The sequence below is a fragment of the Aspergillus pseudodeflectus genome (assembly GCF_044049435.1).
Source record: "Aspergillus pseudodeflectus strain CBS 756.74 chromosome Unknown BJX68scaffold_16, whole genome shotgun sequence".
Taxonomy (NCBI): domain Eukaryota; kingdom Fungi; phylum Ascomycota; class Eurotiomycetes; order Eurotiales; family Aspergillaceae; genus Aspergillus; species Aspergillus pseudodeflectus.
This window is the reverse complement of record NW_027263792.1, coordinates 147367-169343: the sequence shown is the minus strand read 5'-3', so window position 1 is coordinate 169343 and position 21977 is coordinate 147367. Positions and strand designations below refer to the sequence as shown.

Below are 21977 nucleotides of genomic sequence, written 5' to 3'. Positions count from 1 at the left end.
TTCGCAAAGTAGTCTGCTTTAGACATCAAAGCCCCTTCAACCTCTTGATCATCATTCAATAGCTGCACTTCCTACATCGTCACAAATCCAATGATGCCTTTCTCTAAATTTTCCCACCCTACACCCGTTCTTTTTACCTTCTCACCGGGGACTCCAGATTATATAGTCACTTCTATGGTGATTATCACCAATACTACGATCATACTATCCCTACTCCTACCACCACCACTATTATTATAGGAAGGCTAGTTGCTCTGTCTCCATGGAAGTTTCTGGCGCTCGTGATTTCTTCCATGTTACTTAGCCATATCCAGCATATGCCCGCTAGATAGTTTCTTCCTGAATACATGCATCTATCATGCCTGTATTTCTCTCCTGGAGTGTCAACTATCATCCCTACTATCATCCCTACCATCATCACTATTATGACTATTACTATTATTGCTACTGCTGCCGTACGCTTCTCAAGAGGCAGACTCAACGCCAGCACAGGCTACGGAGCGACCACCAACCCCTCAGATTCCCTTACTCTCCTCTACCATCTCGCATCCTCTAAGTCACACACCCTTTGCACTGTGACGTACCTTCTTGCCACATAGAAAAGTATGAGCTCAAACTTTTCCACGGGGGTAGACTACGAGTCCCGGTTCCGGCTCCGGCTCCGAAACCCTAAACTCAAGTCTGGATAGGCAACGGGCCTTCTAGGCTGCCATTTTGGCTACGATTCATCGCTATTGTTTTCTTTCATGCTATAATTACTTCAAAGCCCCTAACAACCCCCATTCCAACCCCAAGTAGAACGGGTAAAACAGAAAATCAAACGGAATCTACATCCTGAACACTCCAAACCTCGTCTGTACGTCATCTACCTTTCCGCCCAGAGCGGCGGACAAACTCAAGCCCAGGACCCGTCTTGTATGTGACGGTGGGATAACACCGTCATCCCATAGCCGTGCAGAGGAGAAGGTTGCCTCGGACTCGCGATCGATGCGGTCCTTTAGCTCGGGGTCTGCGGTGCGGCCGACGGCTTCCATGACGGAGGAGAGCTGCTCGGAGCCCATCACGCCAATCTTTGCGTTGGGCCACATGAAGAGAAGGCGGGGCGAGTAGGCACGGCCGCTGTTATTTCTAGTTAGCTGTCGGTGATAGAGTCTGAGATAAAGGTGATTAACGTACCACATGCCATAGTTTCCTGCACCGGCACTAGAACCAAAGACGACAGTAAACTTGGGGACATCAGCGCAGGCTACGGCGGTAACGAGCTTCGCGCCGTTCTTTGCAATACCGCCCTTTTCTGCGTCTGCTCCAACCATGAAACCTGAGATGTTTTGAAGGAAGACGATAGGAATCTTGCGCTGCGCACAGAGTTCGATGAAGTGTGCACCCTTGAGGGATGACTCGGAGAAGAGAATACCGTTGTTGGCGACAATACCTACTTGATGACCGTGGATGCGGGCAAAACCGGTGACGAGGGTTGTCCCGTAGTCGCGCTTGAACTCGGCGAACTCACTGCCGTCGACAATGCGGGCGATAACTTCGTGCACTGGAATCTGGCGACGCAGATTTGTGCCCACGATACCATTGAGCTCTTCGGGGTCGTAGAGGGGTTCCTTTATGCTGTCAATGTTGTTGTTGTTGCCTGTGAGAGATAGATTGTTGGCAGTTGTTGTGGTTGGGTAATTGAGGTTAGAGATGGAGCGGCGTGCGAGTACGAGGGCATGGGCATCATCGACAGCTAAGTAATCCGTCACTCCAGATATTGTGCTGTGGAGTTGACCACCCCCTAGATCTTCTGCTGAGACGACCTCGCCGGTGGCGGCTTTGACGAGAGGAGGCCCAGCGAGGAAGATTGTTCCCTGGTTTTCGACGATGATTGTTTCGTCGCTCATGGCTGGAACATAGGCGCCTCCCGCGGTACACGGACCCATGACGACGGAGATCTGGGGAATACCCTGCGAGCTCATCCGGGCCTGGTTGAAGAAGATGCGGCCAAAGTGTTCCTTGTCCGGGAAGACATCAGCTTGGTGCGGAAGGTTGGCACCACCGGAGTCAACTAAGTAGATGCACGGAAGCTTGTTCTCTTGAGCAATGGCCTGCGCACGGAGGTGCTTCTTCACCGTGATGGGGTAGTATGTGCCGCCCTTGACAGTGCTGTCGTTTGCAACGATCATACACGTCACTCCTTCGACCGTTCCGATCCCGGTAATAATACCTCCTGCAGGAACATCTTCTCCCGGGTAGACCTCGTGACCTGCTAGCTGTGAGAGCTCGAGAAACGATGTCCCTGGGTCGATGAGAGCTGAGACTCGGTCCCGGGGTAGCATTTTTCCTCGGGCAATATGCTTGTCTTTGGCTTTCGGTGGACCTCCTTGCGCAATTGTACTGTGGATGCTGTTCATCCTATCTAGAACTTCTTGCATTTGTTGAGCATTCTCTTTGAAGTCGGGCGATGAGGTATCCACCGCCGTGGGGAGAACGGAGATTGCGGAGGCATGATGCGGGTGTGTGTAGCTAGCGATGAATCGAGTTGTAGAGACGGTGCCCTGTCTTAAGATGTTATATACCGGCCGTGGAGATGGAAGGGCGAGTTGTCTAGGAGCTAATCTGCCAGCGTTGGCTATGGAGGAGGTCCAACTCCTGCGGAGGAGTGGAGCGGGGACGCGCATTGTGGGGGTAAAGGAGACACCGCAGACGAGTCGAAGGAAGTGTCGGTTATAGCATGACCTTTTGAAGTTATCAAGTCGAAAGTAATTGGATCTTCTGAAGATATGAAGTCAGAAGAGTTAGATATACGGAGAGTGAGTGATGATGCGGTCGGTTTGCGGAGGAGGGGACGCGAAAATGCGGAGAAGGCCAGAGGCCCCGGTAAAAAGCGCTTGTTAGCGGAAAACCTCGGTTGGAACGAGAAAGCGCGATTCTGCGAAGCTTGGTATTTCGATCTGCCATATCTCGTCAGTCCCAACAGGCTGAGCAGAGAATGCTGTCTATTTACACTTACTCCGTACTTGATAGATTTTCATTGTCCATGGAGTATACTGGATTGTGCTGGGATTTTACATATAGTAAAGTGTTCTGCCAACAGCCCTAACCTGAAAACCAGATAATTGATGAACTTATAGGGAGATTTCTCTCAGTTGGTTGGTCACTTAACTTGCCCTCTTAGTACACTGTCCCTGAAAAGCCTTCTTGATTTCCTGTCTACTAACCCAATTTTGCATTTTGAAAATCATGAAGACGTCTGGGTTCTCATACTTGGAAGACTGTAGCCACGTGACCCTCCCTGCGGTTGCACTTTTTTTTTTCACTTGGCAAAAAGTGGACAAGCGCTCAGCTCTGACCTCATCAGCCATCCTGGGCGCATTGTGTTTCTTCCTTCTATCATTATCGCGCTAATTGCTCCTCAAGTGTTAATGGGTCCCACTTGAACCTTCCATCTCTCTTTTCCCTTGCGATAAATCTGTTCTTCGATCGACACGCCCTTCTTTCTTCCTGTCGCTCATACTACCTAAGATGGCTTCCGACGAAGAGGACTTTTTCGAGGAGTTCGACGACGATGATATCTTCTGGGTCGAAGAGTCGGACCCAACTGCCGCGGTACGCCTGCTTCCTACTTCTATCGTTCCAACTCCAAGAACTAACATCAATGGCAATAGGACGACCTAGCCGCAGCCGCGACCCACGACCCCATCCTCCCCGAAGACCCCTCCCTAGAAACCGCCGACTATTTCAGCGACTGGGATGACCTATCCGACGACTACTATGACGAAGACCCTACGGCAGTCCGCCGACTACGCGCCATGGGTCTCCTACCGCTTAAGGACACAGCACCCTTCGACTCCTTGCCCTCGAAACGAAGAAAAGTAGCGAACAACCTCATAACAGATACGGCTTCCTTCCAGGGCGTCGCCTGGAGACACCCCGCAGACGAGACAGATATCGTGGAAATCTATGCCCCGGGCGAAGGCGAGAAGGTCTCCCTGCTCAAGAACTGGAGGGAGATTTTCCGGAACGCGAAACCCGCGATTGGCCGCTTGCGCGGCCGGAAGCCGATTCCCATGATGGTGAATGTCAATCCGGTCGAAGAGAGCGAGCCTGGACTCGAAGTGCCGCCGTTGGTTGAGGATATATCTGATGCCGAGGTGACCGATGCAGACGCGAAGTCTGCGAAACCGCTATACTCGACGCCGTTCCATGCGCAGGTGGTTTTGAACTCGCCACCTGATTTACCTGTCCATTCGAAGAAACTCGGTTTTGCGAAATCTCCTGGAGATGAGTTAAAGCACCCATTACAACCGATCACAGAGGAGGATCAAGGGCCTACCACCAATGGAGTTTCCGGTGAGACTCCTGTTGAAGATGGAACGAAAGAGCCTGCCTCCGCTCCTGCTCGCAGGGGTCGAAAACGCAAGGCCTCGGTTTCTGTGAGCGACCAGCCAGACGACTCCCAGAATACCACGAGCACTGAAGCGCAGCCGAAAAAGTCGAAACGGTCGTTGTCCAAGTCGTCCCAGACATCAAAACCCCCTCCAGCGTCGTCGGCGCCGGTCCGCAGGTCAGCACGAAACAAGAAATAGCTCAAGACTCATGAATTATGCTCTCTAACTCCCTGTATGAAAATACGTTATCCTTATGTATTCCTAGACACCTAAATCAAAACCAATTCTAGCTACAATACAGCTCACAGCTCTCCCTCATCATTGATCGTACTCTTTATTAAAGGCACGCCCAATAACCATACGTCGAATCTCGCTCGTCCCGGCACCGATCTCATATAGCTTCGCGTCCCTAAGTAATCGTCCAGCCGGGATCTCATTGATATACCCATTTCCGCCCATAAGTTGGATCGCATCGAGAGAGCACTCGGTAGCCCTCTCAGCCGCGTATAGGATCGCACCCGCGCAATCTTGGGTCCGGATTGCCGCAGCTCCGAGGGAGGCGAAGCTGTCGATGTGGCGGGCAGTGGCATATGTATAGGCGCGTGAAGCGGCGAGTTTTGTATGCATATCTGCGAGCTTGCCCTGGATCAACTGGTTATGGGCGATGGGGGTACCGAATTGCTTGCGGACGTGGGTGTATGGGAGGACTAGGTCGAGGGCGGCTTGCATGATTCTGTAGAGCACCATATAAGTTAGTAATCACTTTAGGAGAAGGAAGGCGCGGTATATATTACCCTAGTGGACCAGCACTGAGAACAAGGCGTTCCAAATCAAGGCCCTCCATCAGGACCTTGACGCCGCGATTTACTTCGCCTAGAAGATTCTCCTTGGGGACAAAGACGTCTTCGAATACGAGCTCTCCGGTGTTTGACCCGCGCATTCCGAGCTTATCAAGCTTACGAGCGCAAGAGAAGCCCTTGAATGTCTTTTCCACGACAAAGGCGGTGATGCCTTTGGAGCCCTTCTCGGGCTCTGTTTTGGCGTAGACGACGATGTAGTCGGCATCGGGGCCCTAGATCTCTATTAGCTATATTCTGCGCATGAACAAGCTTCAATGGCTGACGTTTGTGATCCACATCTTGGTGCCATTCAATACCCATCCGCCGTCGACCTCTTTGGCCGTCGTCTTCATGCTAACGACATCGGAACCAGCCGAGTGTTCTGACATAGCTAATGCGCCGACTTTTTCACCGGAGAGCAGTCCCGGGAGATAACGTTCTTTCTGTTCGGCGCTACCGTTCAACGAGAGCTGGTTCACACAGAGCTGCGAGTGTGCTGCGTAAGATAAACCGATACTACCTGAATTAGGGAAACTGCATGTTAGAGATCGTTCAAGCGGAGTCAAGTCGGGACAAAGCGCATACCGGACGCTCGACTGATTTCTTCCATCACGACGCAATGGGCTTGATATCCCATTCCGAGGCCTCCATACTCTTCTCCTGCTGTGACACCTAGGAAACTGGCGATCTTGATTAGACGGCGGAATTATTCGAGGATCCGGGAGTGTTACCCAGCATCGCCCAGCTTCTTCCACATGTCTGCGGGGAACTCATTTTGAGCGTCAGTCTGCGCCGCGACTTCTTCAGGGATCTCCCTCCCTAGTTAAACACACGAATTAGGACACTGTTATGACAAAGTTGGGCGAGTATATCCACACTTACTCGTGAACTCTTGAACTCGTTCTCGTAGCTCTAGCAAGTCATCTTCGGAAGGAGGCACGAATCCCTTCGGGTGTTTGGAGGTTGCGTAAGTGCGGGCGGCGGGAATGAGGGGTTTCGTGAACCGCGGAGCTCTGGAAGGAAGGGAGCGGAGGAGAAGAGGAAGACGTGTGGTAGCCATGATCACCATGAGTTTAGAGCGACAATTAGGTGTATCAAATGATCTAGACTCGAGATGATAGAAGCTTGGAGATGAAGTTATAGAAAGGGTAGGGAGCAGTGCGCTTTCTCATTCTGACCGAGGCTTTCCGTCGTCAAGCGCTCGTTCCCGGGGAGATCACAGCGATTGGAGAAGCGGAGGCTGCGGGGACTCTGGTGAGCTTCCCCGGATTTATTCGATTTTTTTTTATTCAGGTCTTTGAACATATCTTCAGTCAATGTTTTGACCTTAAGAAATTAAGCAGCCTTTTGCTTCTCAGGTGAGATTTTAGGCGCCAATCTTCAGCCACAATTTGTACTATAATATCCCTTGCCAGTTTTCTCAATAACTTCTATACTATTAATATAGCTTCTAGTTCTTGTATCAGAAAGAATTTGTTACATAGTATGCAGGGCAACTTCGCACTCTTGGAATGAATATAGCGATGTTCGAAGCATTTGTGCCCGCGAGTGGCATGTCTACTTCCTTAGAGATTGAGATTTGAACTATAGATGATATCACGTATTCTCTTCATGATCATCAACAGGGAAATGAAGGATGATCGCAATTTTCTCCATCTCGGTGCTTGAATGTGCCATAAGATCACCCTTGATGCTCTGGATGAGAGCCCTGCAACGTTCAAGCCCAGCCAAGGGCATCTGTCCCGATTAGATTCATCATCTCGCCTAACTCCTATAAATTCTCCTGTTCTTGGTGATAATCCTCCGAGCATTTCAGTATCTCTTCCTCAGAAAATTTGACCGGACACTTAACATATTTCGTCTGTGCTCCTTCATCCAGGGAGATGGGGCAATTCCTGAGGGCCTGCGACATGGCATACTTCAACGAGATGGAGTCTCCTTCCCAAGGGGCTTGTGCATGATGGAAGAGCTTCGCTCGGAGCATCAAGGTTTCTGATGTGATAGCGTCACAATGATCCGGCAGGGATTTCATGGTCAACGCAGCATAATAAAGTGAACAGTCCGTTTTCGCATCGTCTCTCAAACGGTTTCTTGCTCTCTCGCTCAGCTGTTCAAAGCCTTCAGGCAATTTGACCTCTGGCTTGAATAATGTCTCAGACAATGGGTCACCCCGATTCTGAAAATGATTGGGTTGTTCAGCGCACAGACAGAGAGGCAAGCTGACTGCATGTTGCCAGTCAATGACCACTACCACGTCGTTAGAGAAAATTCACAAGGATATTATGGGGTGAAAAGTCCGGATGGCGAAGAGTGGGACGGGACATGCGGTGGTCGGATGGAACGCCGAGACGTGCCGCTAACTTCAAATACTTAGCAAGGAGATGTTGGTAAGGAATAGGGGATTGGCTGTGGAACTGGTGTAGTTTTCGTAGGTATGTTTCGACGTGTAGGCGTGGTTTGAAAAATCTTTTACAGAATTCTATTCGCGCTTCGCCCGTGCTTCGAAGCATGCAGAAAAGGTATTCCCTGGCTCAAAGTCAATATTTCTAAACCAAGCAAGCACTCCAAAATGGAGACGTACATGGACCGCAGTAAATCCCCAGAGAGGCCCGTTCCTGATACCACCATTCATGCTGTGCAGTTGGACCAACGACAATGTCGCCCGAGACTGGGATAACACAATGTGAATTGTCAAGATCATGGAGGTGATAAAGACTTCCACTTGCTGGGAAATTAAGGCTCATGAACCGAGTCTCCAAATCAACAACCTGTCCATTAGTTTGACCCAAGTCTTCGTATCCATGGAAAACCATCGGCCGCTCAACGGTATTCCTTCGAATTTTTCAAGAATAATGTATTCGGTTCCAACAGCGTCCGTTTGATCTGGAAAATACGTAAGGACTTAAGGGACTGGGGCCCCATGAGCACGCAAAAGTGTGAGTGTGGCAGCTTCACGAAGCCACCGAAGTCTTCCCCGCGCGAGCCAAAATCCCCATGCCTTGTCATTCCAACCGAGGTTATCCGCTACCAAGCGCTTTTTTCCGGTAACATATTATCCAGGTTTGGATGACAATCAGATCAAGCGGAGCAAGCTGGTGAGCTTCCCCAGACTTCATTTACCAGCTCTTTTTCAGATATCTTCAACCATCTTGTTTACCTTCTTGAAACATGCAATTTTTTTTCTTTGTCTAGTACATCCTAGGGCATTGAGTCGACACCTGCGCCCTCTTTACACACGATGCCACTCTCATCCCTTCCCCGCACTCTCGTCCGCCTGGGGCCGACGGCCGTTGCTCGTCGCTCAAGACGAGCTGCCTCCACAGCCACCACCAGCTCCTCAAGTCCTCCTCGCCCGCTAGACTCAATCCTGATCGCAAATAGAGGAGAAATTGCTCTGTACGCTCTATCTCCCCCGTCTTCTCCGCCTACTAATCATAGATAGGCGAGTGGGCCGAACAGCTTCTCAGCATGGAATCCGAGTGACAACGCTTTATACAGACCCCGATTCAAGAGCACAACACGCACTGAGCTCACCATTCGCTTTCAACCTGGGCTCAGTCTCTGCATACCTTGATGGAGACCGCATTATCGAGATCGCAAAAGCACAAGGATGTCAAGGGATACACCCGGGATATGGCTTTGTATGTAACGCTATTTGGATTCTTCTCAATCTGACACTGATTGGTATCGACTATATAGCTCAGCGAGAACTCGGACTTTGCGCGAAAATGCACGGAAGCTGGCCTGGTTTTCATTGGTCCGCCATGGAAGGCAATCGAGGATATGGGAGACAAGAGGTTGGCAGCCTACATGCTCTTTGCCATTTTTTCCTTTTTATACCTTGCTAACGATGCCGGCATTATAGTCAGTCCAAGAAGATTATGACAGCCGCAGGTGTACCATGTGTGCCCGGTTACCACGGTGAAAACCAAGACCCAGCTTTTCTCGAAGCCGAAGCCGATAAAATCAGATATCCTGTGCTCATTAAAGCAATCAAGGGAGGTGGCGGTAAAGGCATGAGAATTGCCCAGTCAAAGGACGAGTTTCAAGCCCAGCTTCAATCTGCAAAGTCGGAAGCCATGAACTCTTTCGGGGATGACCACGTCCTGGTGGAGAAATACATTACCACACCCCGACACATTGAAGTGCAAGTCTTCGCTGATAAGCATGGGAATTGTGTTGCGTTAGGAGAGCGAGATTGCAGTATCCAGCGGCGACACCAAAAAATCCTCGAGGAGTCACCTGCACCTCATCTCCCTGACGCCACGAGAAAGGACATCTGGGCAAAGGCTAGATCAGCTGCCCTCGCTGTCGGCTACGAAGGGGCTGGTACTGTTGAGTTCATCTTTGACAACGACACTGGAGAGTTCTTCTTTATGGAAATGAATACTAGACTCCAGGTTGAGCATCCCGTCACTGAAATGGTCACCGGCCAGGACCTCGTGCACTGGCAATTGAAAGTCGCTGAAGGCGCCAAACTTCCCCTCACCCAAGAGGAGGTCGAAGCGAAGATCGCGAGCCATGGGCATGCGATTGAAGCTAGAATATATGCCGAAAATCCTGATCAAGGGTTCATTCCCGACTCCGGAACGCTTCTCCATGTCCGCACTCCTGCTGCTACCGAAGATGTTCGCATTGATGCAGGCTTCGTGCAGGGGGACGAGGTCTCTGCGCATTATGACCCCATGATTGCGAAGCTGATTGTTAGGGGCCGCGACCGATCAGAAGCTATTCGCAAATTGGCTGCCGCGCTAGAGGAGTACGAAGTTGCCGGCCCAATTACCAACATCGAGTTCCTGAAGACCATCTGCAAGAGTGCCGACTTCGTCTCCGGGGAAGTGGAAACGGGGTACATTGAAAAGCACCGTGAGGAGCTGTTCGCCAAGAAAACCATTGAACCGGAAGTTCTGGCACAAGTGGCACTGGCTTGCCTACATGATGATTCCGACCTGGTGACACGAAAGACGGCCAATTTTGAAGGCTCTGCCGTGGGATTTGGCCCAGGCTACCAAGAACACCACATGACCTTTACGGATTCATCAGCAGCAGCGACAGATAGTGACAGTACGTTTGATGTCAAAGTCCAGCAAACAGGCGCAAACCTGTTCACCGTCAAGGTCGGCGAGAGTGTGTTCGAGCAGGTGGCCAGCCACCCTAATGCAGCCTCCCGAGTCATCACATCGTTTTTCCCTCACACTCGCCTCGATACAACTGTGATCCGAGACGGCGACTCGATTGTTGTATTTGACCGCGGCACACAGTACCGCCTCGCTGTCCCACGGGCAAAATGGATGGAAAAGGCTCTGGGGATGAAGGACGTCACGAATAGCGTCCTCGCACCAATGCCGTGTAAAGTCTTACGTGTGGAAGTTCAAGCCGGCGACGTCGTTGAAAAGGACCAGCCCCTCGTGGTGATTGAGAGTATGAAGATGGAGACAGTCATTCGCAGCCCGCAAAGAGGGAAGATCGCAAAGGTTGTCCATAAACAAGGAGTAAGTCACGCCGTTCTGTTTTCCTTGCATATGGTTCCCTATTTGCCATTTGTTTTCCCATCCTCTTTCCGGGTCCGAGTCTTCAGCAAGGTGCCTCGGTACCCCGGCTTTCCTTTACGTCGAGGCTTGTCAGAGCTGGGCCTTGAAAGTCTAGCTGGATTCTTTCAACTTTTAGGAAACCCCTGGCAATTCGTGCACACACTAATTACCGAGCTCCCACGGGGTATCTCCAAGCGTATCCTTTTTGTTTTTCTTTTCCGTTCTTTTATTTGCTTCTACATATGTTCCAAGCCCAAGCTAATATTCTTTGCCTTTCAGGACCAATGCAAGAGCGGAACACCGCTTGTCGAGTTCGCAGGCGAAGATGAATGATTGGCCAGTATGTGGTATTGGGACAGGATATTTGGAAGGGCTGGGAATTAGGAGGTATCATTATCGTATGATACCGTATGCATTTTGCTCTCGGCACCGGAGTCATGTAGGTATATTCCAGGGTTATTATGATTATCATGTTGTATGGTTCTCTCCCTGCAAATTACAGCTGTCAATATATGATCCGATGCAAGTTGATTACTCAGATAGATCTACACTAAGCCTAAGGCTTTTGACGAAGAGGCATACTCCAGAAATGTGAACCTCCGTTTCTTCTCCCTTCAAGCCGTTTTGTTACAAGGTACACCTTGACGTCCACCTCCGGACCCAGAGGGGACGTCATGGGGATGATGTTCGAAGGCACGGAGCCTCATCTTGCTGCTCCACATGGACGTCGGGTTTCAGGGTCTACCCGAGGTGGGCCGTTTCAGCTAGTCGGTGCATTGACCAGGGCGGGGCCTTGTGGCGAAGACAAGATGATCATTTTGGGGGTGAATGTCAAGAATTGAGTGTAGGGCTTTTTCGGCTCCGCTTTGCGAATGACCGCGAACTGCACGAGCCCAAGGTATCCGGAGGCCTAGCTAGGGCTCATCAGGATGCAGACAAGTGGAGCCGTGAATTGTTAGTATCTACTGAGCGCGAGCTGAATGTTGTCGGTTCAGATCTCGGAAGATACCGGCCGGGGCCGGGAATACTAGTCAGGATGGAATGATCTTTCGAGCTTCTAGAACATTTTTAGATCGAAGTGGAGGGGGACGGTAGGCCTCGAACACCCTGTGGTCTCGCCTGACTACATCGTATGAGTTGGGGTCTGGAGATGATTAGTCTCGGTAAGTACTTTCTGGAAATTAATTCGTGGTCTCTTCTGTGAGCTCTGGCAGCCCTGGGACCGCGCTCGACATGATCTTATGGGAGCTAGGAACAGAGTTTAGGGATTAGAGAACCACATGATCAACATGGAATGGAAATGTCCGTTTCATGGATCTCACGGGGACGGCATGGACGTCAGGCACAGCTGGCATAACCGAAGGGTGATGAGTGCGGGTGCTGATTCCGCGCTGGTATAATAGAGTAAACAGTGAGTTTAGCGAGATAGTGTGGCAAGGCGATTTATTCAGTCACAGAAAAGCATGGGTAGTCACCTCAATCCTGAGAGCCATGGTTCACAGCTAGTTGAGGACTGGGAAGGACCTTGTGGGCGTATGGTGCGTGCAAGCCAGACGAAGCTTCGGGGAACCTAAACGTCGAGGTAATGAATCCGGCGATGGGGTAAGCGGGGTGACCGTCGGCTCGGTGTGGCGAAAGGGAGAATCCGCAGCGCGGAGTTACTAAGATTGTGCAACGTGCTTTGAGCGAGATCTGCGTGGCATGGTGATAAAGTGTCTAGATTTAGCTGCATCTAGTGTGGTCGCGGAAGGCGAATCAAGGGCAAGCCGTGGGATTTGATATGCTGACAACAAAGTACGCTGAAGCTAGTCATGCCGGTTTGATATCGAGATGCTGTTGTGGAAGGCTTGTGCGCAGTGTTGATAAGGGCAACTTTATTTTTTTTTATTTATTTTTTATTTATTTTTTATTTATTTTTTGATTCACAAACTCAATTCGATGCGAAACTCATACGTTGGATAACAGGGAGGGGAATAGATATGAAGGTAATAGACCCTAAGAAAGATCACATGGGCTGGCACTTGCTGGTCGAGTTGGGGTTTCTGTCGGGTTCCCAAGCATCGAGGGCATAGTTGGGTTGAGTTATTGCATTGTGCCGTGACCAATTTGCGTACACATCCCCACTGATTTCGAAGTCAATGGCTGGACCCCGGACTTGAGTAAGTCGAGTCTCGAGACGAGGGACTCCGAGTTTCCGAGTACTAAGTCATGGAGGAGGCATTGACCATGTGCCCACTGCGGGGCTTCTGGAAAACTATGCTCACGTACTACCACATACTCCGGAAGAAAAGCCAATAGAGGACAAAGCGATTGAAGGAAAACTCTCCATGCAAAGGAAAAGCAATTGCCAGATGAGAACCGGCTCCTGAGGAACCTGACAGAAAGAATCGACAACGGCCAAACTCCGCGTTGGAAGGAGGGGCGCGGTGCAGGTCACGCGGAGGCAACAGAGCAGGGATTCACGTTGGAACTGGGGCCGTCGTTACTTCTAGACCCACCGATGGGGAGATCTTGCTCAGATCTCTGCATGGCGGTTGGAGCCTGGCCCTGAATAATATCACCGCCTGACATCAACTTTTTTTTTATGGGCGGATGATTAATTGTTTGAAAGACAGCAAAGTTCAGGGGAAAATTACAGAAATGGAGCATCTGAATCTGACAAGCTGATGAGCAAGCACCACTCAATGGATCACGTTTGCAGCGGATCTGGTAAGTATCGCTTGTGTCCGTTGCTGAGCGGCCTGCATCAATGAGGGGAGCTCCCCAATTGACCTTTAATGAGATCGTTTCCAGAGCTGGTAATCTGCTTGTAAATAACATACTTCCCACATTCCGCAGCTCTTCCAGGGAATCGCCATTTATTATATTTTTATTATTTTTTGTTTATTTCCTCATTTTGACTTTGCCGCCCTGTGGGCACCGTGGTCTCTGCTTTTGCGGGCTCATGACCACTTATTGTGGCCGAGCATTCGAAAGATCTGCTCCAATGCCCCTTGACCGAGAGCAAGGTCCAGCTTAAAAGCTGATTTCCCCGTCTTCTTTTCAGAACCTAGGGACTCTGTACATATATTTTTCATCTCCTCGCTCTCCCCCTACCCTTGCTAGCATACCCCCCTCATACACTCAACAACCCCACCGAAGCATCAATTCTACCGGGTGTCCTCCGAATATTCACAATGTTCAACCCTGCCGTCGCTCGCCAGGCCGTAAAGGCTGTTAGCCAGACTACACGTCCAGCTGCGGTGGCTGCGACACCACGACACTTCCTCCGACCCCTCTCTACCACAGTTTCCCGCCTCCAGAAAGATGACAAGAAGGATCCCTTTGTGCAGGCGACCACCAAAGCTCCCAAGGGTGCCGCCGGCGAGCAGGAGGGTAAATATGCCCGTACCGACGAGAGCGTCGTTATCGAGTACCCCGATGATGAACACATGCCGCGCAGCCCTGTTGTCCAGGGTCGCGGAGGAATGCACTTCAAGCGCACACTTGCTCAATTCTCGCTTGAGAATAGGACCACCGTCGTCACCGGTGGCGCTCGTGGTCTTGGACTGGTTATGGCGCAAGGAATCGTGGCTTCGGGTTCCAACCTGGCCATTGTTGACTTGAACCGTAGGTGTTGACCGCAGATCGACGTGAAGTGGGCAACTTTGCTGATAGCTTTACAGGGGAGGAGGCTGAGGACTCCGCAAAGAAGCTTGTGGAGCAATTCCGGAAGGAGAACCCTGGTTTAGAAGAGTATGGTTCCCCGAGCATCCCCACCTGAGGTAGACATCCAAGATGAATGCTAACGAATGTGTCCGCCTAGACTGCCTAATGTCACTGCTCACTATGCCGACGTCTCCAACCCTGACTCTGTCAACAACGCCCTCTCCGAAATAATCTCCAAGCACGACAAGATCGATCACCTGGTTACATCCGCAGGGTTCACTGAGAATTTTGATGCTATAAGCTACCCATACGAGCGCATGCAGAAGCTCTGGGGTGTCAACGTGGATGGCACCTACCTCTTCGCCACTGGTGTCGCAAAGCATCTAATGGAGCGCAAGGCTCCTGGAAGCATTGTTATGATTGGCAGCATGTCAGGTTCGATTGTCAATGTTCCCCAGCCTCAAGCTCCCTACAACGCTGCCAAGGCTGCCGTCCGTCATCTTGCTTCCTCCTTCGCTGTTGAATGGGCAGGACAAGGCATCAGGGTCAACTGCATCAGCCCCGGATACATGCTGACTGCCTTGTAAGTCGCCACCTCTACGCAAGACTGATGAACAGTAACTGACTCTGAAATCAGGACCCGCAAAATTCTGGACGAGAACCCCGACCTGCGCGACAAGTGGATCTCGCTTATCCCAGCTGGCAAGATGGGCGTGCCGGAAGATCTCATGGGCGCAGTGACTTTCCTTCTCAGTGACGCATCCAAGTACATTACTGGTGCCGATCTGCGTGTGGACGGTGGCTACACCCTCACCTAAGGGCTCAGTTTCGCAACCCTCGCCACCTCCAATCAGCCTTTTTAATATTCGACGCGACAACTGGACGGCGTGCTTACTTTTCTCTTACGGTCTTTTACGGAGTTTTCTTTCGTCACGGCGGGTTTCGTCCTCGAACTTTACTTTTCTGCGGTGGATGCTGCACAGGTCCGTTGAATCGCATAATGACACAGCATAATTTTATCCTTGAGATGAGCGGATGATATTCTTTTGAGAGCGAAAAGTGGTACGCCGTATATTCACGGTCGCATATGTTTGCATTTGATAGACATCTGGGGTTTCGTTGGTCATAGCATGATGTCATTGTCACTGTTGAAATGAAACCAAATAATCTTTCTGATCTCATCCTCGACTTTTCCACAATTTCACCGCAAGAGACGATAGGTTTCCTTGAGATGGGGTCGAATCTCTGAATCCGAGCCGCAGAAAGGGAGAAGAAACAACAGTGAGCATTGCTTCATCACCTTTGAACAGCTTATGGTTGGAAAACAAAATTGGAGCAATCATCTTTGACACGAGAGTTTTTTAGGAACCGACATTGCCGCCTCCAATTCTTGCAATCCAGCGGTCTAGAGATTTGCATTGACTTGTTGTACCCCGCCTGCAACTATCCTTCCTCTTTCTGTCTAGCTCTGGGGTTGTGGTTTTGGTCCATTTTTGGTTCATTGGAGCTCGAAACCCTTCAGTCTTCTGCCGTGTTCCAGAAGGATTCCCCATCGGAAGTACGACACCACCATCTTTGCTTGGAATATTCGAGTCTCTACGTGGGTTTCGCAGCTCAACGAGTTTGATCTGTGGTTCTGCCAGATTACTATGGGTTGCCTTGCTACTTTTCAAATCACTGCTCCTGCTTGAACATATCTGCAAGTGCTTACAGCAACAAGCGCTTAAATGTGCATACAGAGGTCAGATTTGAGCAAGAAGTGCACGGGCCAAAAAAGTCCCTTGTCTTAACAAGAATGGGCAGGCCAATCTATGCATCGCAGGGAAATCACCTCTCACATCGCAGGCATCCAATTTCCGGCATTTGATATCACCGCATCACCGAAGCCCCGAACATCGAGACTGACCGTATCAGGCGCGCTACCAAGTTCTTATCAATCACCAGCGATTCTTCCGCGGCGCATGGAGCGCACACCCGGGCTACAACTCAGGGCTTCATCACTGGGCTGTCTAACGGGAATTCGGGTTCTGATCATCTTCAGACTTCACACTAGTTCCAACATAAACATTCAAGGCGGAATTACTGGTCTCAGAACCTGAAGCGACTCGATACGTCTCATACCAAGCTTCCAGGTATTCTCCGAGCTGCTCAAGGTCCCCTCCAAGCTGGGTTTACCCTACTTTATTGGGGTCCAGACCAGTTGGACACCCGAGGCGTGGATGCTTCCAAAATTTGTTACTGGTCGAACTTCCCTGTTCTCTTTTTCGGCCCATATCTTTGGTGGGAGAATGACCTGATATCTCCAAGGCAAAGCTCCCGCGCGCCGGCCGGCCCGTCGCCGAGTCATGACTCGGCAGTGCCGGGAGGCCCGATGAGCTTTGCGAACGCAGGTTTCTCTCAAGATTTGTACCCAAGGGTAGCATGCCATCTCGGGATGCCCTCGACTGCACAGGTACAGAAGCCATCCATATTAGCACGCCAGGCTTTCATAAGATGATTTAGTAAGAGTAATAAATAAATCTGCAAGGCATCAGGTGACGATGACCCGTGACACCAGGCCGGGCGATCTTGGCTCTTTTCATCAAGTAGCAGTGCGGGTGCTTTTTCCTCCATCCCTGTCTGTTCAGAGTTGCAGTCTGTGATTATTTTCTCTCTTCCGCCGTTTGCGTAGCAACATCGGACCTGGATGGCCAGATCAGGAAAGGCCACCTAAATCCGAGCAAAAGTCGACGCTTGCACAGGAAAATCGACTTCGGCGCACACCGACAGCTTTCAGACCCGCCAGACCAAACCAAGCTCGGCTTGATCCCCCACTGCAGCAAGGTAAGATTAACCTTTTGGCTCCCTCTAATTCGCCGAGGGATTCCTGCAGGGGAAGCCTTCTGGATCGTCCTTCCATCCGACTGGGCTGAAAATTGACAAAAATCAGGTCTCCGTGACGAGGCGGAGGCGAAGGCAAGAGAAGTCACCTAACAAATAAGCACCGGTTAACCTATCCCGCGAGGAGTCCGCTCTGGTTGCGGGTCCTGTGGCCTCATTTTGAGACTCCGCGGGCTTCGGCCCCCTTCTTTGAGTCTGGGGCGAGCTGCGTTCCTCTCCAATCATGCATCCCTTCGTCTGGAGATACGCGGGGTAGTATCGGTACACTCATCCAGCCCTCGGCGGACCTTTTGGACATCGCCACTTGGACAGTTTAGACATTCGCGGTCTCTGGTAAATCTTGGGAGTGACAGGCGGGAGGATGCCAACGGGCATTCCCGACGCCTTGGAAATGGATTTGGGTTGACTGATAAGGTGTAGAGATGATAGGCTGAGCTTCGAGCCTACAACTTGAAGAAGCGCTTGTCAAAGGCCAAGTTGGGGCTGGGACTGGCGCAGGTGAGCACGGTGGAGGGCAACGGCGCGATGATAGGCTGGAGGGGCAGGAAATGCCCTAATGATGAGTGTCGCATCAACTGACACTTTGCATCGATACATTGTCCTGTAAAGATGGATGGCCATCCATCGAGTTGTGAGCCTCCAGGCTCGGTTCCCATGATCGAATCCTTGATATCCTGGATCTTTCTGAATGGACCGGACCGTCTGATCAGAGGCTCCGAAACCTTGCTTCCATCACGCTGTTCTTTGTCCCGCTTTCTCTCGTTACTCAAAAGGTGACTCGACTTTTCGATCTATCTTCCTTTCTCACATTCCTGGGTTGTGCGGGACAAACAGCCTCCACCTGCACTTCACTGGGCAGCATCGGTAAGACTCGGCAGCCATAGGGCAGCAAAACGAGCTTCTCAATCCACTTGTCGTTCCTCATTTATGATACATTTCGGGCGTGTCTCAATGTCCTAATAATATTCCTCGTCTCCCCTTCCTGCATATTCCGACTCGGATCTGTCTGCATGACTCCCTTTGCACCCCGGATTGCGGCTGAAGCCCACTGCAGGAAATACTTCACCAGTTGACAATAACACCGGACAGTCAAGAGTCTTGCCAGAACCATCGCGCGGTTATTGAGTGGTTTACTGCCTCATTTGTACATGTGGGGAAGACCTGCTTGCCACTGCCCTTGCAGCTTCCAGTCACTGTCCTGAGCTCTCATTATTCCACTACCTACCGCGACTCGACAGTTCAAACTGCACAGTGCACCTGTTTTCCTCCCCTGCCTTGCCTGCGTTTGTTATGGTCTCTGACCAATTCCCTTCTTTATTTACACCGCCAGTCACAACACTTGTGCACTTTTCCTCCTTTTCTCTTTCTCTCGCTTAAGTCCTTGCCACGGAGATTTTGCTTGTTAGACTTTCTGGCCCTGATCATGTAGCTGCGTGTTGACATCTCACCTCGCTGGCCCTCTCATAACTTGGACTTCTCTTCCAGCTCGACTTCGATATACTCGTCGCCATGGAGAGCCTTCCGAGAGGCCTAGTATCTACCTCTGGCAGAGTGACTTCTGAACTCGGCGGGATTGATGCCGTCGATGTTGGCGATATCGTACAACTATGGAAAGGTGAGCTCGCACAGGATCTCCTTTAGCCAGGTGAACCAACTCTTACATTCTCAACAGCTTATAGCACAAAACCTTCAGTCCATGAAGGCGACAAAGGCTTCCGACTTCAGAACTTCTTCTGGCGAATCTGGAGCAGCAAGCGCCTCAGCGGCTCACTGACTGGATCGACACTAGCCCGCCTATTCCTCCAGGTATCGGAACCTAGTTCGCTGATGCCAGCAGTAAAGGTGGAGACCCTCCATGAGGGATTTGCAACTATGGATCGCTAACACCCCAGATGCAGGAATCCGATCATCCATCGTCCGGTTTGAACCATGGGAAAGATCACCCGAGCACTACCACCACCAGTACTACTATTACTACTCCCGCCACCGGAAAGGCTACTGTCAGCGCCAGTGCCAGCACCAGCAAATCACCTCTTCATCCCATCCTCAAGAAATCGAACAGCTCCTCCCATGGGGAAACGCAAAAGACTACCCGACTCTTGCTCACGGGGCTGGGTGGCCAGAGCGTTACGCGCAAGCCCTCTAACCCGCTAACACCCATTCCTCCTTCTCGTCCGATTATGTTTGGTGAGCAAGTCAACCGCCAGGGCCAGAAAAAGGCTTTTGTCGTTCCGAGCAAGGCGAAGGGTGCGAAGCGACGACCTGTTCTCATGCGCCGCAAGTCATCGCAGCAGTCTTCGGCATGTTCTACGCGCGCGCATTCCCCTGACTCGGATCTCCCATCGCCCGTCAGCACGATTGCAGAACCCCCGTTTGAGCCTCCAGTTCAGGAGGCTGAATGGAGTGTTGGATCATCAGCTGAAGTCGCACCTCAAAGCAACAAGATCACCCAGCCCACACAACCTGTGCAACTTCCACCACATCCACTTGATAATGAAGAAGTAATAGTTGATGATACACCACCTGAAGGTACATACATACCTACATACATCCACTTCACGCCCCTCTCTAACCCACCTTTGCTACCCACACCCAACCTTACCGAGCACCATACCAGGAAACTAACCTAACACAACCAGAAAGAACCTCCACAAACACAACCGAATACGAAGACCTAATCGCAGACCCCAACCACAAACGCCCCTTCTACCTCTTCCCTGACGAACAAAAGGAAATCCCACCAGCCTTCCTCGCCAAACTAAAAGACCTCCTACACAAAGAAACCCCACTCGGCCGCCTCCCCTTCCGCGGCGAACGCCCACTCGTCGGCTTCTTTTCTACAACGGCCTGCCGCTCCTTCGACGTTCGCCACCTCTCCGAGGAGAACTACGAGCCCCCGAGCAGTTACACTCTTGTTGAGAAGGACTTTCGCACGCGGTTTGCGGAGCAGAAGAGGATTGCGGAGGAGTATTGGCAGATGCAGATGTCGAAGTCGCTGGGGGAGGGTAGTTCAGGGACTGGGGCGGCTGGGTTCGATGGGGCGGAGCCTCGCGGCACTTCGACTCCTACAACTGATGGCGATAACGGCGCCGGGAGAACTGGTGGTGCATTTTCCGGTCTCGACCCCGCTCTACCTACATCTACAACACTGGGAACAGGCACAGCAGAAACCATCTCGCCCTCGCGGTTCGGCGATTCGCAGTCGCAGGGAATCCCATCCGTGGCAAGTAGCATGGGGACTTCTCTCCTCGTTGGGAACAGCCATAGCCATAGTCCGGGGATGGATACGGACTCGTTTTCGCTAGTTGAGGGGCCTACGACGACTGCCATGTCATATCAGACGCCTCTCGCTCTATCGCTGCCGCAGGGTCCTAGCCAGATTAGTCTGATGGTTCAGGAGAATCGACGGCAGAGGCTTTCAAGTAGTGAGATTGAGGATGGGCTTAAGGGGGAGAGCGGGGGAGAGGGGGACGAGAATGAAAATGGAAATGAGGAAACTAGATGAATAGCTTGAATTTTTCTTTTTTGTACGCCCAAGAATACCCCGAGTCAATATCAAGATGATTACCGATAATGCCAATCATGCAAGAAAAACTTTATCAACAGCAGCCCCCAAACCCTAAACCAGAACACCGATCCGCTGGAGCCAGCCAGCAATGTCTTGCTCAACACAAGTACAACACAATATTCTATCCAGCATCAGCCATGACTCCTCCGACCTTGCTCAGGCAAAGACGCAATCCGATCAAACCATCTCCTTCTCACTCGACATCCCATCCCCCTCGCCCGATTCCTTCCTCCCCTTAGCCTTCCACCACCTCAACCCTTTCCAACCCGCGGACCCAGCCCACATAACCAAGCACGTCAAGACCACCCAAACGGCCCTGCGCATCCTTGTCACCTTGGCCTCCCCACCATCATTTCCTCCAACATGATAAACACCAATATACATCTCGCCGAAGATCCCAAAGACAACCAGCCACAGAATCACCAGGACAGTCTCCCACGCAAACAGCGGAAGGAAGAGGTTCTCACGGACAGCAAGAGCCGACTTCGACCGCTTCTGCCACCACCACCCGAGAACCAGGTAAACGAGCGCAGACGAGGTAGAGAGGAAACCGACGACGACGGCATAGACCCAGCGCGAGGGCGCGGAGTCGCCCTTGTTGCGGGCTGCGGTGATGTCCTGGCTGTAGAGGCCGATGACGGCGAGGCCAAAGGCAAACTGCGCGATGGCGAGTATGAGAGAGAGGAGGTCTTTGGCTTTGGCGCGCTTGCTGAGAGGAGCTGAGGGGGGAGGGGTCTGGATTGGGAGGGGATCCATTGCGTAGCTTTCTGGTCCACCGGGGACGGGGCCGCGGGATAGGTCGGTAGGGTGTGGGTTTTGGAAGTAGGCGTTTGGGAATGGCGGTTGTTGGAACTGTGTTCCAGCTTGTTGTTGTTGCTGTTGGGCCTTTTTGGCTTTGTATTTTTTGGTCTCGGAGTAGCCGAAGCGGAAGATTTTGAAGAGGACGAACCACATTATGGAGGTGGGTTGAGAGTCTTTATATGGTAATGAGATGCAAAAGGAAGGAGCGTTGGTTGTGCCTACTTCGAGTAGGAGTGCCAAAAGATGTATACAAAAAGACGAGTCTAGATGTGGAAAGATTGGATGGGATGCGCTAGCGCAAGATATAGTATTGTCCGCCTGGGAAAGAGAGGAA

At 51.2% G+C, this 21977-nt stretch overlaps 8 protein-coding genes across 8 annotated transcripts; 5 read left to right on the top strand and 3 right to left on the bottom strand.

Annotated features, from left to right (window-relative positions):
• The first annotated feature begins 288 nt into the window (after nucleotides 1-288).
• Nucleotides 289-707, top strand: BJX68DRAFT_234926 (uncharacterized protein). The gene has a single exon (XM_071039815.1). It carries the CDS (start codon nucleotides 348-350, stop codon nucleotides 597-599), a length of 252 nt encoding a protein of 83 aa, XP_070900177.1. The 5' UTR covers nucleotides 289-347; the 3' UTR covers nucleotides 600-707.
• BJX68DRAFT_234924 (putative 3-methylcrotonyl-CoA carboxylase, beta subunit (MccB)) lies at nucleotides 700-2825 on the bottom strand. Its single transcript, XM_071039814.1, has 2 exons — nucleotides 1177-2825; nucleotides 700-1119 (listed from the first exon to the last, which is right to left on the bottom strand). The coding sequence occupies exons 1-2, from the start codon at nucleotides 2664-2666 to the stop codon at nucleotides 828-830; spliced, it is 1782 nt and encodes a 593-aa protein (XP_070900176.1). The 5' UTR covers nucleotides 2667-2825; the 3' UTR covers nucleotides 700-827.
• A 489-nt stretch (nucleotides 2826-3314) lies between these two features.
• BJX68DRAFT_60799 (uncharacterized protein) lies at nucleotides 3315-4634 on the top strand. Its single transcript, XM_071049487.1, has 2 exons — nucleotides 3315-3594; nucleotides 3654-4634. Exons 1-2 carry the CDS (start codon nucleotides 3511-3513, stop codon nucleotides 4572-4574), a joined length of 1005 nt encoding a protein of 334 aa, XP_070900175.1. The 5' UTR covers nucleotides 3315-3510; the 3' UTR covers nucleotides 4575-4634.
• Nucleotides 4635-6519, bottom strand: BJX68DRAFT_60758 (isovaleryl-CoA dehydrogenase). The gene is made up of 6 exons (XM_071049486.1): nucleotides 6098-6519; nucleotides 5947-6034; nucleotides 5801-5895; nucleotides 5500-5735; nucleotides 5171-5448; nucleotides 4635-5109 (listed from the first exon to the last, which is right to left on the bottom strand). The coding sequence occupies exons 1-6, from the start codon at nucleotides 6282-6284 to the stop codon at nucleotides 4695-4697; spliced, it is 1299 nt and encodes a 432-aa protein (XP_070900174.1). The 5' UTR covers nucleotides 6285-6519; the 3' UTR covers nucleotides 4635-4694.
• Nucleotides 6520-8305: 1786 nt separating this feature from the next.
• On the top strand, nucleotides 8306-11364 carry BJX68DRAFT_60734 (carbamoyl-phosphate synthase L chain, ATP binding domain-containing protein). Its single transcript, XM_071049485.1, has 4 exons — nucleotides 8306-8611; nucleotides 8658-8856; nucleotides 8915-9012; nucleotides 9081-11364. The coding sequence occupies exons 1-4, from the start codon at nucleotides 8454-8456 to the stop codon at nucleotides 11077-11079; spliced, it is 2454 nt and encodes an 817-aa protein (XP_070900173.1). The 5' UTR covers nucleotides 8306-8453; the 3' UTR covers nucleotides 11080-11364.
• A 2380-nt stretch (nucleotides 11365-13744) lies between these two features.
• On the top strand, nucleotides 13745-15268 carry BJX68DRAFT_60603 (putative D-arabinitol dehydrogenase ArbD). Its single transcript, XM_071049484.1, has 4 exons — nucleotides 13745-14355; nucleotides 14412-14481; nucleotides 14552-14977; nucleotides 15032-15268. Exons 1-4 carry the CDS (start codon nucleotides 13923-13925, stop codon nucleotides 15210-15212), a joined length of 1110 nt encoding a protein of 369 aa, XP_070900172.1. The 5' UTR covers nucleotides 13745-13922; the 3' UTR covers nucleotides 15213-15268.
• Nucleotides 15269-18783: 3515 nt separating this feature from the next.
• On the top strand, nucleotides 18784-20779 carry BJX68DRAFT_265695 (GATA-like domain-containing protein; the record flags this gene model as incomplete). Its single annotated transcript, XM_071045304.1, has 4 exons — nucleotides 18784-18889; nucleotides 18947-19116; nucleotides 19167-19803; nucleotides 19914-20779. The coding sequence occupies 4 exons, from the start codon at nucleotides 18784-18786 to the stop codon at nucleotides 20777-20779; spliced, it is 1779 nt and encodes a 592-aa protein (XP_070900171.1).
• A 240-nt stretch (nucleotides 20780-21019) lies between these two features.
• Nucleotides 21020-21796, bottom strand: BJX68DRAFT_265694 (MARVEL domain-containing protein; the record flags this gene model as incomplete). The annotated part of the gene is made up of 1 exon (XM_071045303.1): nucleotides 21020-21796. The coding sequence occupies one exon, from the start codon at nucleotides 21794-21796 to the stop codon at nucleotides 21020-21022; it is 777 nt and encodes a 258-aa protein (XP_070900170.1).
• Between the last annotated feature and the right edge of the window lie 181 nt (nucleotides 21797-21977).

What these genes read in the sequence shown, in the direction of transcription:
- BJX68DRAFT_234926 (XM_071039815.1), top strand. Translation starts at nt 348, where the DNA reads ATGCATCTATCATGCCTGTATTTCTCTCCTGGAGTGTCAACTATCATC.
- BJX68DRAFT_234924 (XM_071039814.1), bottom strand. Translation starts at nt 2,666, where the DNA reads ATGCGCGTCCCCGCTCCACTCCTCCGCAGGAGTTGGACCTCCTCCATA. An exon ending in GCAGGAAACTATGGCATGTG is followed by an intron (nt 1,120 to 1,176) that starts GTACGTTAATCA and finishes TAGAAATAACAG; the next exon opens with CGGCCGTGCCTACTCGCCCC.
- BJX68DRAFT_60799 (XM_071049487.1), top strand. Translation starts at nt 3,511, where the DNA reads ATGGCTTCCGACGAAGAGGACTTTTTCGAGGAGTTCGACGACGATGAT. An exon ending in AGTCGGACCCAACTGCCGCG is followed by an intron (nt 3,595 to 3,653) that starts GTACGCCTGCTT and finishes CAATGGCAATAG; the next exon opens with GACGACCTAGCCGCAGCCGC.
- BJX68DRAFT_60758 (XM_071049486.1), bottom strand. Translation starts at nt 6,284, where the DNA reads ATGGTGATCATGGCTACCACACGTCTTCCTCTTCTCCTCCGCTCCCTT. An exon ending in AAGAAGCTGGGCGATGCTGG is followed by an intron (nt 5,896 to 5,946) that starts GTAACACTCCCG and finishes CAAGATCGCCAG; the next exon opens with TTTCCTAGGTGTCACAGCAG. An exon ending in CCAAGATGTGGATCACAAAC is followed by an intron (nt 5,449 to 5,499) that starts GTCAGCCATTGA and finishes ATAGAGATCTAG; the next exon opens with GGCCCCGATGCCGACTACAT.
- BJX68DRAFT_60734 (XM_071049485.1), top strand. Translation starts at nt 8,454, where the DNA reads ATGCCACTCTCATCCCTTCCCCGCACTCTCGTCCGCCTGGGGCCGACG. An exon ending in AATAGAGGAGAAATTGCTCT is followed by an intron (nt 8,612 to 8,657) that starts GTACGCTCTATC and finishes AATCATAGATAG; the next exon opens with GCGAGTGGGCCGAACAGCTT. An exon ending in GAGGATATGGGAGACAAGAG is followed by an intron (nt 9,013 to 9,080) that starts GTTGGCAGCCTA and finishes CCGGCATTATAG; the next exon opens with TCAGTCCAAGAAGATTATGA.
- BJX68DRAFT_60603 (XM_071049484.1), top strand. Translation starts at nt 13,923, where the DNA reads ATGTTCAACCCTGCCGTCGCTCGCCAGGCCGTAAAGGCTGTTAGCCAG. An exon ending in GGCCATTGTTGACTTGAACC is followed by an intron (nt 14,356 to 14,411) that starts GTAGGTGTTGAC and finishes ATAGCTTTACAG; the next exon opens with GGGAGGAGGCTGAGGACTCC. An exon ending in GGATACATGCTGACTGCCTT is followed by an intron (nt 14,978 to 15,031) that starts GTAAGTCGCCAC and finishes CTCTGAAATCAG; the next exon opens with GACCCGCAAAATTCTGGACG.